The sequence below is a fragment of the Trichosurus vulpecula genome, chromosome X (genome assembly GCF_011100635.1).
Source record: "Trichosurus vulpecula isolate mTriVul1 chromosome X, mTriVul1.pri, whole genome shotgun sequence".
Lineage (NCBI taxonomy): Eukaryota > Metazoa > Chordata > Mammalia > Diprotodontia > Phalangeridae > Trichosurus > Trichosurus vulpecula.
In genome coordinates, this window is record NC_050582.1 from 52,655,429 (window position 1) to 52,676,598 (window position 21,170).

A 21,170-nucleotide genomic window follows, 5' to 3' on the forward strand; every position below is an offset into this window, starting at 1 on the left:
ACAGAATCTGAATCCCCCAAGTCTTGACAGACTAGATTATTGAGCCAGATCAAACAAGATGCTTTTTAATAGAGATAAATGTGAGGGCTTGTGCTTTAAAATATCAGCCTCACAAGTTCAGGATGCAGGCATGGCTAGATGGCAGTTTGAGTGAAAAGGATCTGGGGTGGTGGTGAGGGGTAATTTAGAGCAAGGCTTCTTAAACTTTTTTCACTTCTGAACCCCTTCAGTGCTTCTGAAGAAGACTGAAGCTTAATGTGAATCATAGCAGCCAAAAGAGCTCCCATGATCTCAAGCTGCACAGTGTGGTGAACAGTTACACACTGACTGTCCTGGGCAGACCACATGCACCATATTTTAGGAAGGATCTGATAAGCCGATGAGTATCCAGAGGAGCCAACCGTGATAAGGAAGGGCCTCAAGAGCATGTTATAAGAGGGTAAGTTGAAGGAAATGGGGGTGTTTAGCTTGTAGAAGAGGAGACATATTAGTTGTCTTCAAGAACTCCAAGGCTTATCTTCTGGAATGGCTGTCATATCCAGAGGGCAGACCTAAGAGGAAGTTGCGGAGACAATTCTGGGCTTGATGCCAAGGAAAAGTGCCTAATAGTTTGAGCTGTCTCAGGGTGGAGGGAGCTATCCCTCACCAGGACTGTTAAATCAGAGGCTGGATGGCCACTTGTCAAGTCAATTGTATGGATTTGCTTGTGTGACCCCTGAGGACCTGTCTGTCTCTGAGATTCTATAGAAGAGCCTCAACATGGTCTGTTGGATAAAATGCTAGAAGATCCTTGTATCTCTATGTATTGGCAGTTTCAAAGGAGAAAGCAAATTCATTGATGAGCTTGTCTTCTCCTAGTAGCCGAACTAGCAGGGGAATACTCTTTCAAGGTTGGAGATGAGTACCTGTATTCATTCATGCTGCCTAATAGAACTAGACTTTGCCCTGTAGCAGTACACTTGGTCCTTTTTAAGATCTTAAATTTGCCAGGTGGCAGGATGTAGTGGATCAAGAACTTGCCTTGACTGCAGGAAGCCCTGGGTTCAATTCCTACCTCTGACATTGGCTGTGTGATTGTAGGAAACCTCTTCACCAGTCAGGGCCTCTGGACAACTGTCTAAGACCATTAGTTGCAGTGCAGGTGCTGACCTACACTGGCAGAAAGTTTCCTCATTAGGGATTGTCCTAGACCCATTCAGTTGCAGGGTCCAGTCCATATCCCATATCCAAGCTTGAGATCATTTGGGAAGCCAAGGGTCTCAGTCCAAATCAGTCAAGGTCTAATTTTAATTGTAGAAACGTAGAAGTTTCCATCTCATTTTGACATGCCAGTGCTAATGAGATTTTTCCAAATCTCAATCTTGATTTCTCTGTTTTTGTTAACATCATTTTATTTTTTTTCTCCTTAAGGAGCATTGAGGACACAATGACTGTCAGCATAGTTTACGATAACTCTGAGGCCATGGAGCTGTGTGCAGCTCAGAACCTGTATCTGAAGCCTATAGCCAGACTGACCATCAAGGTGATGCTGCCCGAAGATCTCACATACACTAGATCATTTTCCAACTGGGAGATACTAGACCAGCTGAAGAATCTCATTTGCCCAGATCAGTTTAGCACTGTCCGATTTTCAAAGAGCACCAAGGACTTCATTCGATTTGAGGGCGAGGCAGAGACCAGAAGTCTGGTTCAGATCCTGAAGGCAAAACTGCATGGGAAGATCATTAGGCTGAATGGATTGAAAAACGGCTTGAAAATAGTGGCCACAGATGCCTGGCTAGACTTCCCATCCCAGCAAGAGTGGGAAGTGGCCTCCCAGAAAAACAAGGCAGCAAGTGATGAGCTTCTTAAACAAAACCTTAATGAGAGCCCCGATTCCATCTACTTTCAGGGGTTGCCCTGCAAGTGGTTTGCATCCAAGGGCTCCAGTGGGAAAAAGCCATGTGAAGAGATCCTCAGGGTGGTGTTTGAAAGCTTCGGGAAAATAAAGAACATCGATATTCCCATGCTTGATCCTTACCAAGAAGTGATGGCCACTGGCACCCTCAGCCATTGTACCTTAGGCAGCCTTCCGACCTTTGAAGCCTTCATCCAGTATCAAGAGTATGCTGACTTTGTCAAAGCCATGGAATCTCTGAGGGGAATGAAGCTGATGCTCAAGGGGGAAGATGGGAAAGCCCTGGCCTGCAACATCAAGGTAACAGGCCTGGCTGGGATTTGCAGATGGGACGGAGCCGAAATGAAAACATCTGGACTGACATTGTGCCTCTGGTCCCATTAGGCATCCAACTGACCGCTAGCATCCGGAGCTCAGTTGTCATGACATTGAGGTTTTTAGAGAGAAATCCTTTTTTTGAATGTCTTTTCTTCTGTGGTCAGGCATGCCACCAGCTAGTGTTTGAGGTGATGGTTATTAGAAGTGGCTAGGTAGAAGAGGACAGGGCATGTGATTGTTTCTCAGGGTATGGTATGTTGTTGCAACTTGTTAGGGTCTTTTTTCTTTCTCTCTGCCCTCACACCCAGGAATGTTGTGAAAATATGAATGATTCCTACTGAATGCATAATGACTAAATAAGATATGGCAGTCTTAATGTCTTTTGTTTCAGGGATTGGCTCTAGTTTCTCTGTGTGCAGTGTTTACTTTGAAAACATTGGGTCATACCATCATGCATTTAGAGCTGGAGGGTAGGTTAGAGTCCATCGAGTCTCTCCCAACCCCCACCTCCCCCCATTGTTAAGTGACTTTTGCCTAGGATCACATAGCTGGTAGGTATCTGAAACAGGATTTGAACCCAGTTCTTCCCTACTTCCAAGTCCATTATTTATAGGATCGCAAATCCAGAAGGGGCCTTCGAGACAGTCTAGTTGCAATCCTCTCATTTTACAAAGGGGGAGATGAGGCCTGGAGAGGCTAAGCGTCTTGCCAAAAGTCACGCAGTTAGTAATTAGTAGAGGTAGGATTTGAATCCAGGTCCTCTGTGACTCCAAGAGTCAGTTTTCATTACTCAGTGCTATGCTGCCCCTCACTCCACTACAGCTACGAAGGCTTTAGTTTTGGTTTGGTTAGGTTTTTTTTTTGACATCCCTGATTTGGGTTTTAATGGAGCTAGGGAAAAAAAGGTCTTTCATTGAAAGACATGTTTCTGAAGCCAAGAAGCTTCCGTATTTGGGAGATTAGGACTTGACAAAAACCACTAGGAAAATCATAGGAGCTTTGGCTTTGGGGAAATAAGAGGCTAGCATTTGCAACTTTAGCCCGTGTTCCACCAAGAAAGGAGTGAAAAATTGGAAGATAGTTTAGTAACCTTGTCAAAAAAGGAAATGAAGTTCCTTTGGCATGGCCTATTCTTGGGGAAGTGACTGTTTCTTTGTGATCTCTGACTGCTTCCTTACCTAAATGGTCACTGACCATTCCTTTAATAATATGATTTAGAATTTAGCCAGAAAAATGGACTCAGATTCCCTTTGTAGGCTCCATTCTCTTTCCTTTTTTGAAAATTGGGATAATGTTTGCTTTTCTCTGGTCCTGGAGCAACTATCTTGCCCTCCATGTTATTTCAAAGCTCACTTAAAGCGGTTTAGCAGTCACTTCCACCAGGTCTTTCAGCAGCTCGGGTTCGAATTCATCTGGTTCTCGTGTGACTTGAACTCAGTAAGTATAACTAAGTTCTCTCTTATATCCCTTTACTTCAGTTTCAACGCTCCTGCTTTTCCCTAATCATAGCTCTAAAACCCATCTTTGTCATCCTTAGCTTTCCTTGCCATCGTCAGCTTGTTCTGATAGCCCTAATTCTCTTCGTATAGGGATTGTGCCTAGTGCTGATATTCATCCTCTGTGACATGCCTCTGCTTTCATCTTCTCTGCTTGACTTTGAAAAATCAATTGGGTTGATGAGTTCCCTGTGCATTCACATCTTTAGACACTTTCCTTCTTCCTCGTTGGAATTTTTCTTATCATGTCCTCAGAATTTCATTCTTGGATGCTTCCCAATGGACTTGGACTTAGAATTTCAGGCCCTGGGGATCCTATCTATCTTTTCTCCAAACCCGTTAAAGTGTGTTCTCCCCAAGTCTAGGTACATGGTGCCACACTATGTCCAATTTTCCTCTCCTTCTAGCATAAATTCTAAGATGGAGTGGTCATTTCCCTGCCAGGTTCCCATCATTTTTGCTCCCATAGCCAGTTCTCCTTTGCAAGGGAGAATATAAATTTCTTTTATTGGTTCCTCTACCTTTTGAAAAATGAAATTATTATTAAGATAAGTAAAGAAGTTGTTAGCTTCCCTGCTTTTAGTAGAGAGAGGGGGCCAGCAGATGTCCAAATAGTGAAAGTCCTCTATCATGCTTCAGGGCCAGTCTCATGATCTGGTTCCTGAACTCATCTATTTCCTTTTTCTGCCTAGGTGGTCTGTAGCATATTCTGATGGCAATATCACTTCTGTTTCTGCCTCTATTGATCTTTTCCCGAATGTTCCCTGCCATGCTTTCCTTCTCTGATCCTTGGGTTTCTTTGCATGAATAGATCTTCTTAATACCCCCATGTGCTGATTTTCCCTTCTATACTTTTTACCTCTGTTATTCCTTTGGAATAAAGTATATACCCTTCCAGAGCCCTATTGCAGTCCTAAGTCTGATTCAAATTACATCTCAACAATACCTCTGAGGTAAGATTTGTCTAGCTGAGGTTAGGATTTTCAGTTCACCTTGTTTATTACTCATACCTTGTGTATAGAGATTTGAGGCCACAGGTTTTATGACTGGCAGTTTTATACCTTTTCGTTGGTAACTTTTGACTCTAGGAATATTAAAAACCCTTAACTCAGTTCATCTTGGTAGTAACCAAGGTGATATGTTGACAACTTGTACTAGTGTGCCCCCGGAAGGGCACATGAAATCACCTCCCTTAACTAACATGGAAATGTGCAAGGTAACTTGTAATGAGTCATGAGACAAGGCCTGTTCTCCAACACTATGGCCTGAGGCAATTGTAGCCTCTTATTCGGAGAACAGCTAGACACTGTCGGATTGGGGATGTGCCAGGGTAATGTGGAGTCCCTTCAACTGGCTGTGTGCCCTTTGGATTTGGTTCTCCTGGCTGGCCAGCCAGATTCAGTAAATCCTTGGTTTCTCCAAACCACTGAACTCACCTTCTTACCGAATCTTCCCCTTCTTTTTGGACAGGTTATGTTTGATACAACCCAGCACTTCAGTGAGGGAGCTATAAGGAAAAGAAACCAGGAAAGGTTAAAATTACAAGAGCTGGAACAGGAAAGAATAAGAGAAAAGAAGCGAGAAGAAGCAGAAAGGTGAGCTTAACTTTTTGTCACCTCTTTCACTCCATGGGTTCATCTCATTAAGGATGAAATCCACGCAGCAGGCATTGGCTACAAGGGTCCGGATTGTTAGGAGGCAAACTAGCAGAGGCTAACACTGGCTCAAACTCAAAAACACAACTGAAGGCTGGGCTTGCTTGCTTTGTTTGTTTCATGTAAGAAGTCCCCATCTTGGACTAGCTTCATCTGGGTTGTTTCATTGGTGTTGGCGTGAAGTGAAAATGATTGTGGCTGGAGGTCTCTTTTTTCCCTTATACAACTTTTCTTTTTTTTAAAAAAAAATTATGAGCTCAGATATCAACAAACAAACATTTTCATGTATATAAAGAACAGAAAAAGAGGATCGTATGTGAAACAGTAAATCGCATGTATTTTTCCTTAAAAATACATATGTATGTGTGTGTGTGTATATACATATATATGTATATATATATATATATATATATATGATTTCACCCAACAATACCACCATTGCCCTGCTTCTCTCTGAACCTGCTGATCTTCTTTCTGCTTTCATCTGTGTGTGTTAAGTGTTTCATTGATGTTTTTTCTTTTCTTTTTTGCATCTCTGTCACTTCCCTTCCCCTCCCCCCACACAGAAAAGCTCTCCCTTTTAACAAATAATTAGTCAAACCAAACAAATTCATGCAGTTGTCCAGATGTTTCTAAGCCAGAGTGTGGAGGTGTAACAGTGCTAGTCATGGTTGCAGAACCTGACAGGCCTAGAATTATACGGGGGGAAGTTGAACTAACATCAGAGGCCCCTTCCCTCTATTAGTGCCTTGCCTCTGAGATCACCTTCCATTTACACTGCATAGATCTGCTATATACATTTTTTGTATATGTTCTCCTTCATTAGAGTGTGAGTTTCTTGAGGGCAAGGGGCTCACAATGTTTTTGCCTTTCTTTGTATCCTCAGAGCTTTTTGTGGCATCTGGCACACAGTAAGTGCTTAATAAATGCTTATTGATTGACTGACTCATCTGAGTTTACCATAGGTTTGGGAAAGGTTTTTGCTGGGTAAGTGGCAGCTAGAGTTGAGTTGACTTATGAGGCACAAAGATATTGACTTATTTGCCACCTCTGTATGGGGCCATTTTTGTTGTCTGGGGTACTTTCTTGATGCTCAAGAACCTTTCTCCTTTCTTGAGCCCATCAGCATTTTTTACATGGGCGCTGGTCCCTTAGGAAGGGGAATTGGTTTCCCAACAGCATGTCAGGAAGCTCCAAAGGATCAGAAATCTGTTTTTTGGAGGGGAGAAGGTAAGGCAGGGTAGTTGGGGTTAAGTGACTTGCCCAAGGTCACACAGCTAGTAAGTGTGTCAAGTGTCTGAGGCCAGATTTGAACTCAGGTCCTCCTGACTCCAGGGCCAGTATTCTACCCACTGCATCACCTTTCTGTCCCCAGAAATCTGAAAATCTATTTCTACGTGATTTATGTGAATGAAGAGAGTCAGACTCTTTCACCTCTTGGTCCCTTCTTCCTTGGTCCCTTTCAGTCTTTTACAATTGCTTGCCATTTTCTCTTTCCTTCTTCCCTACTTTTTTTTCCTAATGGGATTATGAGTCACTTGGGGTCACTGCAGAATGAAGATGTCTTAGAGAAATATTGCCGGAAACCTAGTCAAGACAAGATCTCAAGCCCAGAGGGATTTCCAGCTAAGCATAGTTTGCCTGGCTTTTGAATAAGGCCTTGGTCAGATGATTGGTCCATCTTTTAGGATCTTTGAGCAAAATCAGGCTTAAATTTTGGAAAACTGAAGTAACCAGACTCATGCCATTCTGGGCCAGTGGGTTTTTCTGTTTGTACCCCATTTGGGGCTAAAGACTCATTCTAATTCTCTGGTCTCTCTAAATCCCTCTAACTCATTTCCTGCTTTTGTAGCTGGGGGGGTGGGGTGAGGACTAGCAAAGTGAGCCTTTGGTGGTATCTTAAGTTTAAAAGACCCATATAAACTTCAAGCCTGGCATAAGAGTTGGGTTACACTGGCCTCACCTGCAGGAAAGAGGGGGCTATGAGACCATTTTCCTTCTACATTTCACACCATCTTTGTGTTGGGTCTGTTTTGAACACTTTTAGTCTTATCTTCAGGCAGTTAATTGACTGTAGTGTCCCAGGAGAGGTGAATTTGTCAAAAGAACTTGAGAAGAACAGGGCCCAAAAACAGAGTAATGTTTGGACAGTTTTTTCAAAAGACCTCTCTTGGGATTCTCTTCTGATTCAACAACCCCTGAATCTTTGGTGTGGGGAGTTCATTTCATTGTTCATCAAGTATAGTACAGATTTTCCTTGATTTTTCTGTTTCTTTAGGCTTATCTTTTTAAAAAAAAATCAATAAGCATTCATTAAGTGTGTAGTGCGTGTCCATCATTTTGCCAAGTGCTGGGGGTACAAAGACAGAAGCCTTACCTGTGCTCACAGAGTATGTCATGTTCTATCAGGGAGACAATATTAACACACAGGAGTATATACAAGATACATATACAAGAAATATTATTTACAAAAATGACTGCTCTATTATATGAATGTGATTGTGTCCCGTGAAATTTTTCAAAATGTTTAAGGCAGTGCTTAACCACAAAATGCTGTATGTGGCTCCTTTGAGAGGCATAGATAACTAGTTTTTCCTTGCCACAAAGATGTATAGTCAAGCAAAAGAAATTCCTACATTGGCCATGTCCCAAAAAAATGTCTCATAGATAACTTTTTTGAAAATAAATTTACTTTTTCATTATTATGAACTTAACAAACATGTACATTTCATATAAAGAAGATTGTATATTAATCTATGACTCTTTATGCTATGTAGTTTGTATTAAATTGAAGCTAGTGATTCCAACGCTATCCTTCTGGACTGTGTGCCCTTCTGAACTGCCTTTTGCTCTTTTGTGTATTTTTTTTAACATCTTACTGATTGGACCTTTTTTCTTCCTTTCTTGCCATCGCTCCTCCACCACTCCCTACCCCTCCAAGCCCTTCCTTGTAACAAATAAGAATAGCCAAGTAAAGCAAATCCACACATACATTGGCCATGTCTGAAAATGGCTGTCTTTTATGGACCTCCAGGCCATCACCTCTCTGCTGCCACAGATAACTGTAAGGGGTACTGTGGCACTCTTTAGGACTAGCTCTCCTGGAAAGAGGAGGAGGAGTAGGAGCTGATCTAGTTTGAGAAACTTATGAATTAGTTGGAAGAGCTATTGGTCTTAGGCAGGGTTAAAGAATGAATGAATGACAATGAAAAAAGAGTTGTGTTTACTCTCAGTCAAGTTTTGTGCTAGGTGCTGGGGAATAGGAATAGGAAAAAACTAGATGGTCCCTAGTCTCAAGAATCTCACATTCTAATAGAGCAGGTAGCACATACAGAAGGGTTCAACTGAAGATGGGAAGGCCCAATGATCCTTACAATGCAGTGGCAAAGCCAAAGGTTAATGCATCTGCTTTTTTGTCATTCCCATTGGTAAAACCATATGACATTCACTTTGGTCTGAGGATCTTGTGTTCAACTCAAGGGAACTTTAAAATGGCTCTTCCAAAGAATGGGAATCACTTCTCTCTCAGCACTCCCCCAGCAGGAATTCTTTGTCTTTTGGGGGGTCGTGGACCTGTTTAGGCAGTCTGGTGAAGCCTAATGGACCATTTCTCAGAGTCGTGTTTTTAAACACATAAGATAAAATATGTGAAATTACAAAGGAAACCAATTGCATTGAAATACAGGCATCAAAATGTTTTTAAAAACAAACTCACAGACCCCAAATTAAGAACTTCTGTTCTAGAGATGTTTTTCAGCAACTGCAGGTATCAATGAAAAAGAAAATATAAATGCAGTGGGAGAAGAGAATTTGAATATTAGAAGTAGTTGTGACTGCATAACTTCCCCCATGAATGATTTAAAGGGATTTCTTGAGAATGAAACTTTGAGAGCCCCCCCGCCCATAAATCCCTCCATGTGTACATTCTTCATTCTAGTCCGATAGTGCCAGGACTTGGTGTTTCGGTCAGTACAGTCTGTTGATGCCAGATATCGCAGTCCCAGCCCTTAGAGAAATGCCCTGTGACTTGTTCGTCTCAATCGTTACCTAGGAAACGGAAAGATGATGAGAAGAAGCTCCAAGAGAAGAAAAGGAAAACCAAGATCAAAAGAAAAGAACAGAAGCAGAAACCAAAGGAGGAGAAGCGCCCGAAAAAGAGAGCTAAAGCTGAGGTACCTAGTTCTGGCTCCCGTGATAAGTGGGAGGTAGGAGAGCACCTGCTGGTACTGAAGCATGTAGAGGCCCTTTGCTGCTAAGTAGAATTATTGTAAGGCCATTTCACAATCCCTCTTTAGATTTGGCAGCCAGGCCTTATGCTGAATGGGACACTCATTTTTACTGAAACTGGAAGCTTCCTTCCAAATAGGATCCATTTGAAGGCTGTGCTGAATTCAGTGGAGCCTTCTTTAAGCTGCTACCAATAACTCAACTCATGTAAACGGTAACTAGAATATGGGGTGAGAATCTGCATTTATTTTAAATGGGCAATGGTCTTCCCTCTCAGTATTCTCTGGGGTTTCCCATCAAGAAGAGTTTCCTTAGGGTTGCCACTCACCTACACCTAGTAGCAGAGGAGAGAAATGATACCTTAGAGTCTTTCTAGTCTGTGGAGAGTTGAGATATGGAGCCTTTGCTTCTGTTTACCAAACTGACCTTTAGCCTGCTCTGTAGCTGTTTGTTTTGCAAACAGCAATGGACTTTGACATGGTGGAGTAGGCAGCTAGGTGGCAGTGTGGATGGGGGGCGTGACTTGGAGTCAGGAAGTACTAAATTTGAATCCTGCCTCAGGCACTTACTAGTTGTGTGACACGAGGCAAAGTCATTTCACTTGTCTGCATCAGTTTCCTCATCCGTAAATGGGGGTATTAACAGCATCCACTTCCCAGGTTTGTCATGAGGATCCAATGAGATAGCATATGTAAAGTGTTTTGCACACCTCAATGAGCCATGTAAATTCTAGCTGTTATTAGTAATAATTATGTCATTAATCATTTTCATATTATTAAGTAAGCCTAACCAGAATTCCTTCTGATTTTACAGAGAAGGAAACTGAAAGCCAAAGGAGGGGGGGAACACTGTTAATTAGTGCTACTGCCACTATCTAGAACCCAGAGATTTACAGAGTACTTGGCCCATAGCCTGCCCATGGCAGGTAGTGCTGTAGTTATTATCTTCATTGTATAGATGAGGAAACTGAGGCCCAGATAGATGAAGTGACTTGTCCAGGGTTCCTGTTAACAGGTCCTCCCTCCTGCACCCCATCCCCTTCAACCCCTCCATACCACCAAGAAGCTAGCTGATGGCCACTTCCCACTTTTTGTCTCCTCTGTGAGCTGCAATGGAGACAGAAGGGGACAGCGATGTATCAGTCTGGTCATGCCTTGCAGTTTTTAAGTTATACCAGCTCTCAAGTCTAGAGCCCTATGAACAAGACTGGATGGGTACACAGAGAAAGCAGCATGGAACAGAGCAAAACTCTTTGTCTCCTAGCTCTCTAATGTAATCTTGTCAACCATTTGGCTTGCTCCTATGGTATCAGGGGTAGCTCAATGAAAAGAAATTGAAATTTTATTTGAGATCTTTCGATCTGTGTTTTCATCTGAGGTTTCTTTTTTTTTCTTAACATTTTCATTTGAAGGACTGTGGAAAAGTTAACAACCAGGAGGTGGAGAACCCTAAAGCCAAAGAAGCTTGCATTCCAGAGTGTGAGGTGAAGACATTGAAGAAGGAGGAGCCAAACCCTCCAAATCGTCTATGCCAAGAGGCAAAGAAGAAAATGTCTAAGAAAAAGTCTGTCAAGTATGAAAGAACCCTAATCCCCCAAACCAAGAAGAGGAATGACTTATCTGAATCTTCTTGCCATTCGGAGAAAACCCTTCTAGATGACTCAAATGAAGGAAAAGGCACTGACAGATTAATACCTGACACACGCCAGCACAGTTTTGCTCACTCAAACTCCTTACAGATTACAATTAAGCAGGACTTGACCCAGGCAGTCCAGTCTGTTGAAGAAGAAGACTACGACGAAGAAGACTACGACGAAAAAGAAGACTACGACGAAAAAGAAGACTACGACGAAGAAGAAGACTACAATGAAGAAGAAGACTACGATGAAGAAGAAGACTACGATGAAGAAGAAGACTACGACGAAGAAGAAGACTACGATGAAGAAGAAGAAGATTGGCATGTATGGAATAAATCCTCTCCACCCAAGGTCTATAAAGAAACCCATGCCAGAAGACAGAAAATCTATGAAACTGATGAATTTATTCACTACTTGTTAAATTACTATCATCCTCCAAAATATGCTCGTATTTATGAAGACCCAAAGAGTCCCGCGGGCAAATATCGGTGGCACAGGGAGGTCCATGCCAATGGAAATGGGTTTCTGATCACCTTGCACCGGTCAGACCATCACGTCATGCAAAATGGGCAAAAGGTCGGTTGGGCCCCAAAGGATGATCAGCAGTGGAAGCTTGCCTATCAGGAGTTAGAGCCCAGACCAAGAGAGGCTATAAACATAAACTATGCTGAAGAGTTCGCAAAGCCAGTTAAACATCATTACATAGACCCAAGCAATGAAGTTGCTGATCTTGTGTCTAATGTGGGTGGACAGCAGTGCCTTTGGCAGAACTCCTATATTAGCCCTGTCAAAGACTCCAGGCTTAGGAGTAAGAGAAAGAGTTCTTCCCAATCCAAGTTTGCTGGCTTCTCTCATGAGGTAACAGACTACTTAGAAGAGATTAGTAGTGATTCTGATTGCTTTAATGAGACATTGAGTGAAGAGAGTGGGCAGCAAAGCCCTTTTCCAAATGTAGGCCGCTTGGTGAAGGTGATGGAGCCAGGCAGTCCAGATTACTACAGTGAAATTATCGCCTTTGATCAAGAAAAGAAATGCAGCCATTGTGGCATGTGCCCAAAGTTAAAACCCAGCAGCTTGACAAAGCCCCTTAGATCCAAGCTTAAGAAACCAGTTAAGAGGTCCAGGAATGAATTAAAATGCCCAGAGCCCAAAGGTGAATGTGAAACCAATGGAGTTGAGAAGAATACCAGAAAAAAGAAGAAAAAGCTCCTTGTGGAAGACACACTTGATGAATACAACTGCCCTGCACCAGACCCCAGCAGCTTACGGTCCTTCAAAAAACCCGAGAAGAAACGGAGCAAAACCATGGAATTCAAAATGAAATGTAAAGCTTCTTGTGTGCCAATAGCATCTTCACAAAATGTTGATGTCCCTCAGTTCCAAGAGTTTTCTGAAGATATGAGTGATCCTTGGCAGAAGCTGAAATCTGATCCAGTCATAGGCACCTCCAACAGATATGTTAAGTGGAAAGACCGAACCCTGAATTCCAGTGGTTGTCTCACCAGCTGTGACAGTCCAGATCCTTTTGCCTCTGAAAATGGTTTTGAAAAGAGAGCTTCAGTCTTTAAATTGAAGAGTTTCTGAAAGCCGCTGAGCTCAGACACCCAATTTCTGTCTTAATGGTAAATGATTTGAGAAGAGAAAATCAAAAAAACACAAAGCAAGACCTTAGGAATTCATCAGCTAGATAGCAAGATGTCACTTAAAATTTTAGTTGTGGCCAATTAACCCCTCATCTCTAGTATAGCTCATACATTGTGATGACAGCAGGTATGTTAGTAAGGCTTGGGGAGATTTGTAAAATGTGCTTGCAGATCACTGCTGGCTAAGAGTGAGCAGTCCAGTAGTTTAATTGAACCTTCAATAGAGCGTCCAGCACGGTGCAAATATAACCTGCAGAGTAAGGAAGCATCCTTAGCCACATTTTCTTTGCTCTTCCCCGGTTGTTACCCAAAACAACAGCTGTGAATAGTGGGGATCTTTTTCTGTTTTCTCTCATTTTGGTCAAAAGTGATCTATGCTGCAAGAAGCATGATGTTTGCCTTTAGTAGGGGTTCCTAGCCTTTTTGTGTCTTGGACCCCTTTGACATCAGTCTGGTGAAGCCCATTTAAATTTTTTTTCATAAATAAAGAGAAATGCTAAATTTCAGTTAGAGATTAGTAAAAATAAAGATGTGATTTTTTTCCTCTGTCCAAGTTCATGGAACCCCTAAAATCTATCCCCTGACCCCAGGTTAAGAACCTCTAGTCTACAGGTACCTTTTTTTGGTTCTTTCTTAGAGTAGTCAAATGGAAAGGAAAAACAGCTAGAAGCTCACTTGGATTTCTTTGAGAAATGATTTTGAGCATTTTATGGACAGGTACCCAAAGAGAATCTACACACAGTCATCAGTAGACCATTCTTTCTGACAGGATATATGGAAGAAGAAACTGATGATTCAGTTCATTTCCAATTCTATAACTCTTTCCTGGGTGCCACCTGCTAAGTGTTCAGAAACACCTAGAACACAGAAGTAGGCTGGGGTACATCAGACCAAAGGGCTAGAGAGGGTTCATAGGGAGGAAGGCTAGTGTGCTTGGAGGTTTAAATAGGACAGCAGAGCCCAAGGACCTGGCAGCATCATCACTAAAGTGTCTGCTGCTTGTAGTGTGGGTTAAAGTAAAGGCAGGTGACAAAGTCGCATTGAAATTAGCAGTGTGAAGCTCGTTAAGAAAGTTAGCAACTGGATCTTAGATGACCAGAATCTGGCTGGGGACCCAGAGAGCCATTCTGGGGCCTGAGGGCAGCTCTAATGCTATTTTGAGGTATTGAAGGGTGGGCCCAGAGAAATGAGAGAGTAAGGGGAGAGAAATACTTTTTCACTTTGTATAATTGTTTTTCTCAGAGTTGAGAATGAAATGTTTGTAAAAATCACTCAGTGTCCCAAACTTTGCTTTTTAAAGGCCTCCTCCTTTGTTACCCCAGGGGTCATGGAAAGACATGACCAGGTCTGATCCCTTGGTGAGTTTTCTCTATGGGAATAGCTCATGGAGTATTCACATATTAAGATTTCTTGGATTTACGGGCTCTAAATGGGAACATTTTTATTGTATTACATGTTTGGTGCTGCTTAAAGCTGAGCCCTTTCCCAGACTCATATAGTCATGACTTTGAGAATTTTGCAGCATACAATATGTTGAAGGCTGGACTTGGGTACTCCAAGGACAGGAGATGAATATAATTCCAACCAAGTCATAGTTGGCCTAAACAATTGAAGATGAATGCTCAGAAGTCATAGCAAGCCGGGTTTTTTATAGGCTGGCTTATTTAAAATAGACCTGATTTAAAATTCTGGTGAGTTTCCATCAGAGCACATTACCTGAATTTACTACCTTCTACATTCTGTCTTGTATCATAATTATTTCTCCAGCCAATGAGATTGTGTATATATGCTCCTGTCCCATCCACCCAGTAAGAGTTATATGTGCTTCTTCCCCTCCCCAGCCCCCCCACCTGCCCCAGCCAATTAGATTGTGTTCATGTGTATAACCCCTCTCTCCCCCAAGCCAGTTAATGTTGTAAGCTCTCCGATAGCAGGGTCCACCTCATTTCAGTAGCTCCAACAACTGTATGAAGCCCCATACATGACAGGTGCTTAAGAAATATCTGCTAAATTGGTTGAATTGAAGCATACTAGGACCCTGTCCCCTCTCCTCCTCCCTGCCCCCCAGTAGCCTGGAATGTGTTTTCACAAAAATTTGACCGACTCATGGGCTGGGCCTTCTCTGATCTACGGGAAGATGGGTGGTAGAAATGAAAAGAAGATGGTTCCTCTTCTCTTGAGCGCCTGTTTTTTTCTGAAGTCTGGTACCTCATCTTGGATGAAATCCTTCAAAACTACCAAATACCCCGATTTTTCTGCATTAAGAACCACATGGTGTTGGTTTTCAATATTTAAGTATATAGCTGTGTGACAGAACAAGGATTCAGCCGAGAATGTGTTGTCTTGTACCGTTTGCGCTTATAATGTTAACTTGAATAAAATTGTGACGAGAAAAACGTGCTGCTCTTCATGTACAATTTGGCTTTTCATTGAATGACTCAGCAAACTGGGTGTGGTCTGTTGTCAAATTTTCCAATCCCTCCTGTGTATCGAGTGCCTTTTCTCCATGTTCTCCGAGGCTCAGGAATGACTGCTAACATTCAGACGGAGTTACTATTTTTCATAATACCTTGGAAAGTTCATACAGCTTGTCTTTTGTCAAGGGACTTTGTGTGAATAAGTGTCGAAAACCTGCCCTCTTTGGCTTCTAGCTTCTGCTTTTATTTGCAGTCTTTTGTACAGTTGCACTGAAGAGATTGTAACAGCTACATTATTGTGATAATCTCTTGTTTCTTTGGTCATCCGGTTCAGAGTATTTTTCTATGTAAAGTTTATGGGTATAAAAAGATTTGCTACTGAATGCTTCTGAAATGAAACTTTAATTGCCATAGTAATCAAACCACAAACATTTTTTCAGCTCGGGCCATGTGCTTCAGAGCGCTGGGGTTAGATATACGACAGATTTGAAGAGCTTACATTCTTCCCGAATGTAGCATACGTATAAAAGGCGTTTAGTCTAGTAGCACTACAAAGGATAAGTTAAGAAGAGTGCTGGACCTGAAATCCGGAAAACTTGTATGGTTCAAACATGGCCTCTGCCCCTTACTAGCTGTGTGACCTAGGGCTGGTTACTTAAGTTAACTCTTGAGTCCCCAGGCTGGCAACTCTCTCCTACTATTCTCCTAAGTTATAGGGAAGAAGTGATCTGCTTTGTTGGAGGGCATTCCAGTGAAACCCTGCCCATGACGTCCTTGGCTTTTTGCCTGGTGATTTGGTATCATAGAATTGATGCTAAGGTATTCATTTGTAGCATTTTCCCCCTTGTTTCCTAAGCACTCTTCTGGGGCCCAGACAGAAGTAAAAATACTGGTTTTGTGTTTGTGTACATTCTCCATTCTGCTCCTCCCTCTTCCCTCTATCTTATGTTTGAGGTCAACTATTTAGAACACCCAGGGTTCCCCCCCCCTCCAAAAAGGCTTGCTTGATATTCTGTACTTTAGAAATCCAATGGTTCCACAAAAGTGAAACAGGAAACTGAAGAATACCATCAGGTGATTTTCCCGATAACTTTAGCTCTGTCTTGGTAGTGGGTTAGGAAATCCTCTATTTGCTCAACCTTTTACAGCTTGTACTATTAAATTACCACCATGTTAGCTTTCTGTTTGACCTCTTAAATATGTAACTGTCATGATGGTGACCCTTTATATAAGATCCTGAAGGCCTTTAGAAAGCTAAGCACCATTGGGTCAGTGTGTTTTAGTTCACTTTGAACGTCTCAAATTTCTCAGGTAGGAAAAAAAGTGACCTCCTGGTGGTGATGGAAAAACCAGAATGTAGCTGTGATACCTTTCTTATGGCGATTGTTAACATCTAACAAAGGTTCACATCTGTAATACAAATGAATGAATGAGATACCACTTATCAATCCAGTGAATTGTTGATCAACAAGTGCTTTGTATATAGTAAGTTCTTGATTTTTCCCATTCAGTAAGGATTTGTGAAATATCCCCCTTCCTTTGTGCTTAAGCTTTACACCAGTCACTTTATCCTTTCAACCCTCCACGACTCTGAAGTAGCCAAAGGACTTGACGGGGGGAGGGGAAGAAGGAGCAAATTTGCATAACTACAAATGGCCTGCTTGGCTCGGGAAGTGTACCTACCTGTCCTAGGCCTTGCATAATCTTGGCTAAAGCAGATTCATTCACGTGTGCTCCTTAACCTGAGCTCTATGGTTTCAAAGACCTTGCAGCCCATGGTGCTGTTGGGAAAAAAAGAGCAGTGATCACCCAGTTAGAGATTTTGAGCTTGGAAGGGACCTTAGAGGCCTTTGAGTCCAACCTCATTTTATCAATGTGGAAACTGAGGCCCAGAGAGAAGAACTGACTTGCCCAGGGCCATGCAGCTAGTAAAATCCTTCTGAGAAGGGATTTGAACCCAGGTTTATCCTGACTTCAAGTCCAGCACCCCCTCCATTCCATCGTATGGACCTTCCCCCCAACAGAGCAGGTGAAATTGGAAAGGCTAACTTCTGGGTGACATGGTTACAAAACATTTTCACATGTGTTCCCCTTTGTTCCCTGCAGAGTAGTAGGACTGTATTAAATCCTATCTTAAAGAATCCTGGTTTTGGGAACTTGTAAGGGACATTAACCCAACTGTTAAAATATTTTTGGGCTTAATATGGGAATTTGTTTTGCTTGACTATGCATCTTTGTTACAAGAGCTTTGTTATTCTTTTGGTTGGGGTGGGATGGGAGGGAGAGAAAACTGCTTGTTAATTGAAAAATAAAATAAAATGTAATTTAAAAAAACATTAGCAGATTTGCATTTTCCCACTTTTAAACTAAAGGCGGTTCTCAAACTTTTTTTCATGGTAATTTGCTTTGGATGATAGGATTTTGAGCTGGAAGAAACCTTGAGTCTGAGGGTCATAGATTTCCAGATGGGAGGGACCTCCAAGGTCATCTCCCAGCCCCATTATGTGACAGATGAGGAACGTGAGAGACCCAGAAAAGGAAAGGGACCAGGCCAAGGTTGAATTTAGACAGTCATAGATTTGGAGCTGGGAAAGGATTTCAGAATGAGGAAATAGGCCTTGAGAGAAGAAATCACTTAGTCTAAGTTCACACAGTTAATGCCAGAACTGACTGGCTTTGAACTCCAGTCCCTGCCTGACTCCTGTCACCTTTTTGATCCATTATATGAACTGTTAGCACTTTTTCTTAGTGTCCTGTTTTTTAGTTTTTTAAAGAATGTAACCGAGAATACTGGAAAAACTTGTAGCTGAAGTCTACACAAAATGCCTCTGAATCACTGGGTGAAGGCAGGGTGGGGGAAAAGAGTAACAAATTCACTTGATCTCCCACTGACACATGGTGATTGCATACATTCTCACCTTTTAAGCCTATTTACATAATGGGCTTTTAAGAATTTGTTGCTTCTGAGAATTTTTAAATCCATTTTTTCTAGCTTAAAGTATTACCTAGTTACAGAAAATGAATGAAACAAGGCCTGGAATCTGGCTACTTGGGGATAAAGTTTTGAAGAACAAGATGACCTTTTCCCTCCCACCTGCCAGTTCTGTTTAGGTATAAAAAGAGCAAGCTGTACTCTTCTCACATAAGAGACGATGTCGCAAATATTGGGAGGTTATTTGGAGCATCCTTACTTTCCTCAGTGGGGGGAAGGGGAGGGCGGACTCTTGAATCACTGGTTTTAACCTAAGGGGCTTTCCCCCTAGAATCAGAAATTCACTTGGGGAAAGGCATCTGTGTCAACAACCCGGCTAGCAGCTTCTGTGGGGGTATAAGATTCACCCACAGCCACAAACAAAGGCCATTCTGGTTACAGCATCAAAGACCTGAACGAAAGCTGACTTTAAGTGAGAGGGAAGATGTCCATCAAAGTTGATTCAGGTCTGAGAATCCGATTCCATGCTGTATCCAATGCCAACATTACCGTGGCCAAACATTAATAACTGGGTAATAGGTTGTTTGTGTTTACATGACTCCTTATGTAAGTATATCTTCTTTTGGGGTATCAAAATTTAAGGAAGATATAAGGATTCCCATACCATTTGCTGGCCTGTTCATGATGTATTTCATTGAATATGAGCAAGGGTAGGGGGAGGAAAGGGGAGCTGGACTGCATGTATTGTCCAAGTTGGAGTTTCACCTTTGACATTTTATAAATATCAGACATAAAGGAAGTAGGGTCAAAGACACTAATAGGTTTGCATAGCACTCCTCTAGGTTGGTTCTTGTAGTGAATCAAATGGACATTTGGTCCATGGTATAAATGAGTTGACAAATATAAAATTAGTTAACCTGTAAAAGCATTTTGCAAACCTTAATGTGTTATATAAATACTAGCTTTTGTTAGAAAGCTTTAATAAGGGGTAACTTATTTTACATTGGTGAACAAAAGGTCCTGTATCCAAAATGACATTCCGAGCAAACCAATAGAAAGCCTTTGTGCTGGTTCCTTTAAATCAAGGGCTCTTAACCGAGATCCAGGAGGTCCCTGAAGCTGGCTATGAAACAAAAGCATCCCATTTTGATTTCCCCTCTATCGTCTCTGACTGCAATTGCCCGTCTGCTTCTGTTCTTCGCAAACTGTCTTCCCAGGAGGGGTCCTTGGGCCTGGCCAGACTGTGTCCCAGGCATCCCTGGCACACTAAGGGTTAAGGATCCGTGGACTAGGCCGCCAGCACAGGTCCCTGCAGCCGAGGTCTAGGAGGCTTGATGTCATCCTCAGCAAATCAGAGCCCCAGCATCCTCAGCAGCCTGAGCATCATCAGCAGCATCAGCAGCCTCAGCAACAGAGCCCACTGGCAGTGCCTGCTTCTTTGGGAGGCGGCATGGTCTAGTGGTAAGAGAGTTGGCTCTAGAGCCAGTAGAACCCAGAGTTCTAATCCCGCTCTTCCACTGCCTGCCGTGTGGCCTTGAGCAAGCTGCTTGACCTCCAAGGTGCTCTTTTTTTTCCCTCCTGGACAGAGGACCCCCACCTGACCGCCCCCCCCCACCTCCCATAGTCCATCACCTGTTAAAGACAAGAATTCTCCATTTCCCAATGGGTTCTGGCTCTGGGCCCATGGGAGGTGACTCTTTTTGTGATCACTGAGCAAATCTTTTAATTCAGGGGTCTTTAGCCTCCTCACCACTAAAAAGGGACAGTGGCCTCCATAGGCCCTTGGTATGTTCTAGGAGCCTGGATGTGACCTTGGGTAAGCCTCCCCCTGCTCTGGGCTCACTTCTTCCTCTGCAAAATGGGAGGGTTGGCCTAGAGCAGGGGTTCTTAACCTGGGGTCTACTGGCAGAGGGCCTGTGGGTAGATGTCAAGGGGTCTGTGGACCCTGATGGGGAAAAATATTCTTGATTTTCACTCACCCTGAACTGAGGTTTAACATGCTCCAGCCCTTATTTCCCAGATGGACTGCCTGAGGGGTCAATGCCCCCCAAAGGTTAAGGGCCCCTGGTCTAAATGGCCTCTGAGAGCCCTTCTAGCTCTAGGTGACCTTGGGCAGTTCACTACCTTCCTGGCCTTTGTTTCCTCCTCTGTAACAAGAGGGATTGAACTAAGTGGCTTCCAAGGTCCCTTCTAGGCCTAGAGCTAGGAGATTTTGTGTGACCTTAAGCAAGTCATTTCTCCTGTGCCTCAGTTTTCTCCTCTGTAAAAAGAAGGGATTGAACTAAATGGCTTCGGAGGTCCCTTCCAGCTCTGGGAGCCTACATGTGACCTTGGGCAAGTCCTTCTCCTGCCTAAGGCTGGCTTCTTCCTCTGCAAATGAGGGGGTTGGGCTAGAACACAGGTTCTTAACCTGGGGTCCCCTGGCAGGGGATCCACCATAGATGTCAAGGGGTTTGTGAACTCTGATGGGGAAAAAAATTTTTCTTTATTTTCACTAACCCTGAACTGAGATTTAGTATTTCATTTAATCATTACTCTGAGAAGGGATGTATAGATTACTCCAGCACACTGCCAAAGGGATCCATGGCCCAGAAAGGTCAAGAGCCCCTGGCCTAGATGGGGCCTCCAAGGTACCTTCCAGCCCTGGAGCTAGGAGGTTTTGTGTGATCTTGGGCAAGTCATTTCTCCAGTGCCTCAGTTTCCTCCTCTAAAATGAGGGGGGTTGAACCAGATTAGGGATTCTTAACTACAGATGATTTCATGGGTTCTGTGAACTTGGGGGGAAATATCTTTATTTTCACTAATCTTTAAGCAAAATTGAGCATCTCTGATTATTTACAAGTGTTATTTGCGAAAGGGTCCATAGGCTTCCCCAGACAGACTGCTGAAAATATCCAGTGCGCATTTAGGGTTTATATTTAAAGAAAAAAAGCCACCAAAAGCCAGATG

The 21,170-nt window shown here is 42.7% G+C and overlaps 1 protein-coding gene across 1 annotated transcript in view; it reads left to right on the forward strand.

Annotated features, from left to right (window-relative positions):
- The window catches only part of LOC118832924 (A-kinase anchor protein 17B), a 45,649-nt gene extending 32,313 nt beyond the window's left edge, over positions 1-13,336 (forward strand). Inside the window, exons 3-7 of the mRNA XM_036740317.1 lie at positions 231-439; positions 1,411-2,197; positions 5,182-5,306; positions 9,418-9,538; positions 11,005-13,336. Of these exons, the coding sequence (XP_036596212.1) occupies positions 1,427-2,197; positions 5,182-5,306; positions 9,418-9,538; positions 11,005-12,813 (2,826 nt within the window). The 5' untranslated portion in view covers positions 231-439; positions 1,411-1,426 and the 3' untranslated portion in view covers positions 12,814-13,336. The remainder of the gene's footprint in view (positions 1-230; positions 440-1,410; positions 2,198-5,181; positions 5,307-9,417; positions 9,539-11,004) is intronic.
- Positions 13,337-21,170: the final 7,834 nt, after the last annotated feature.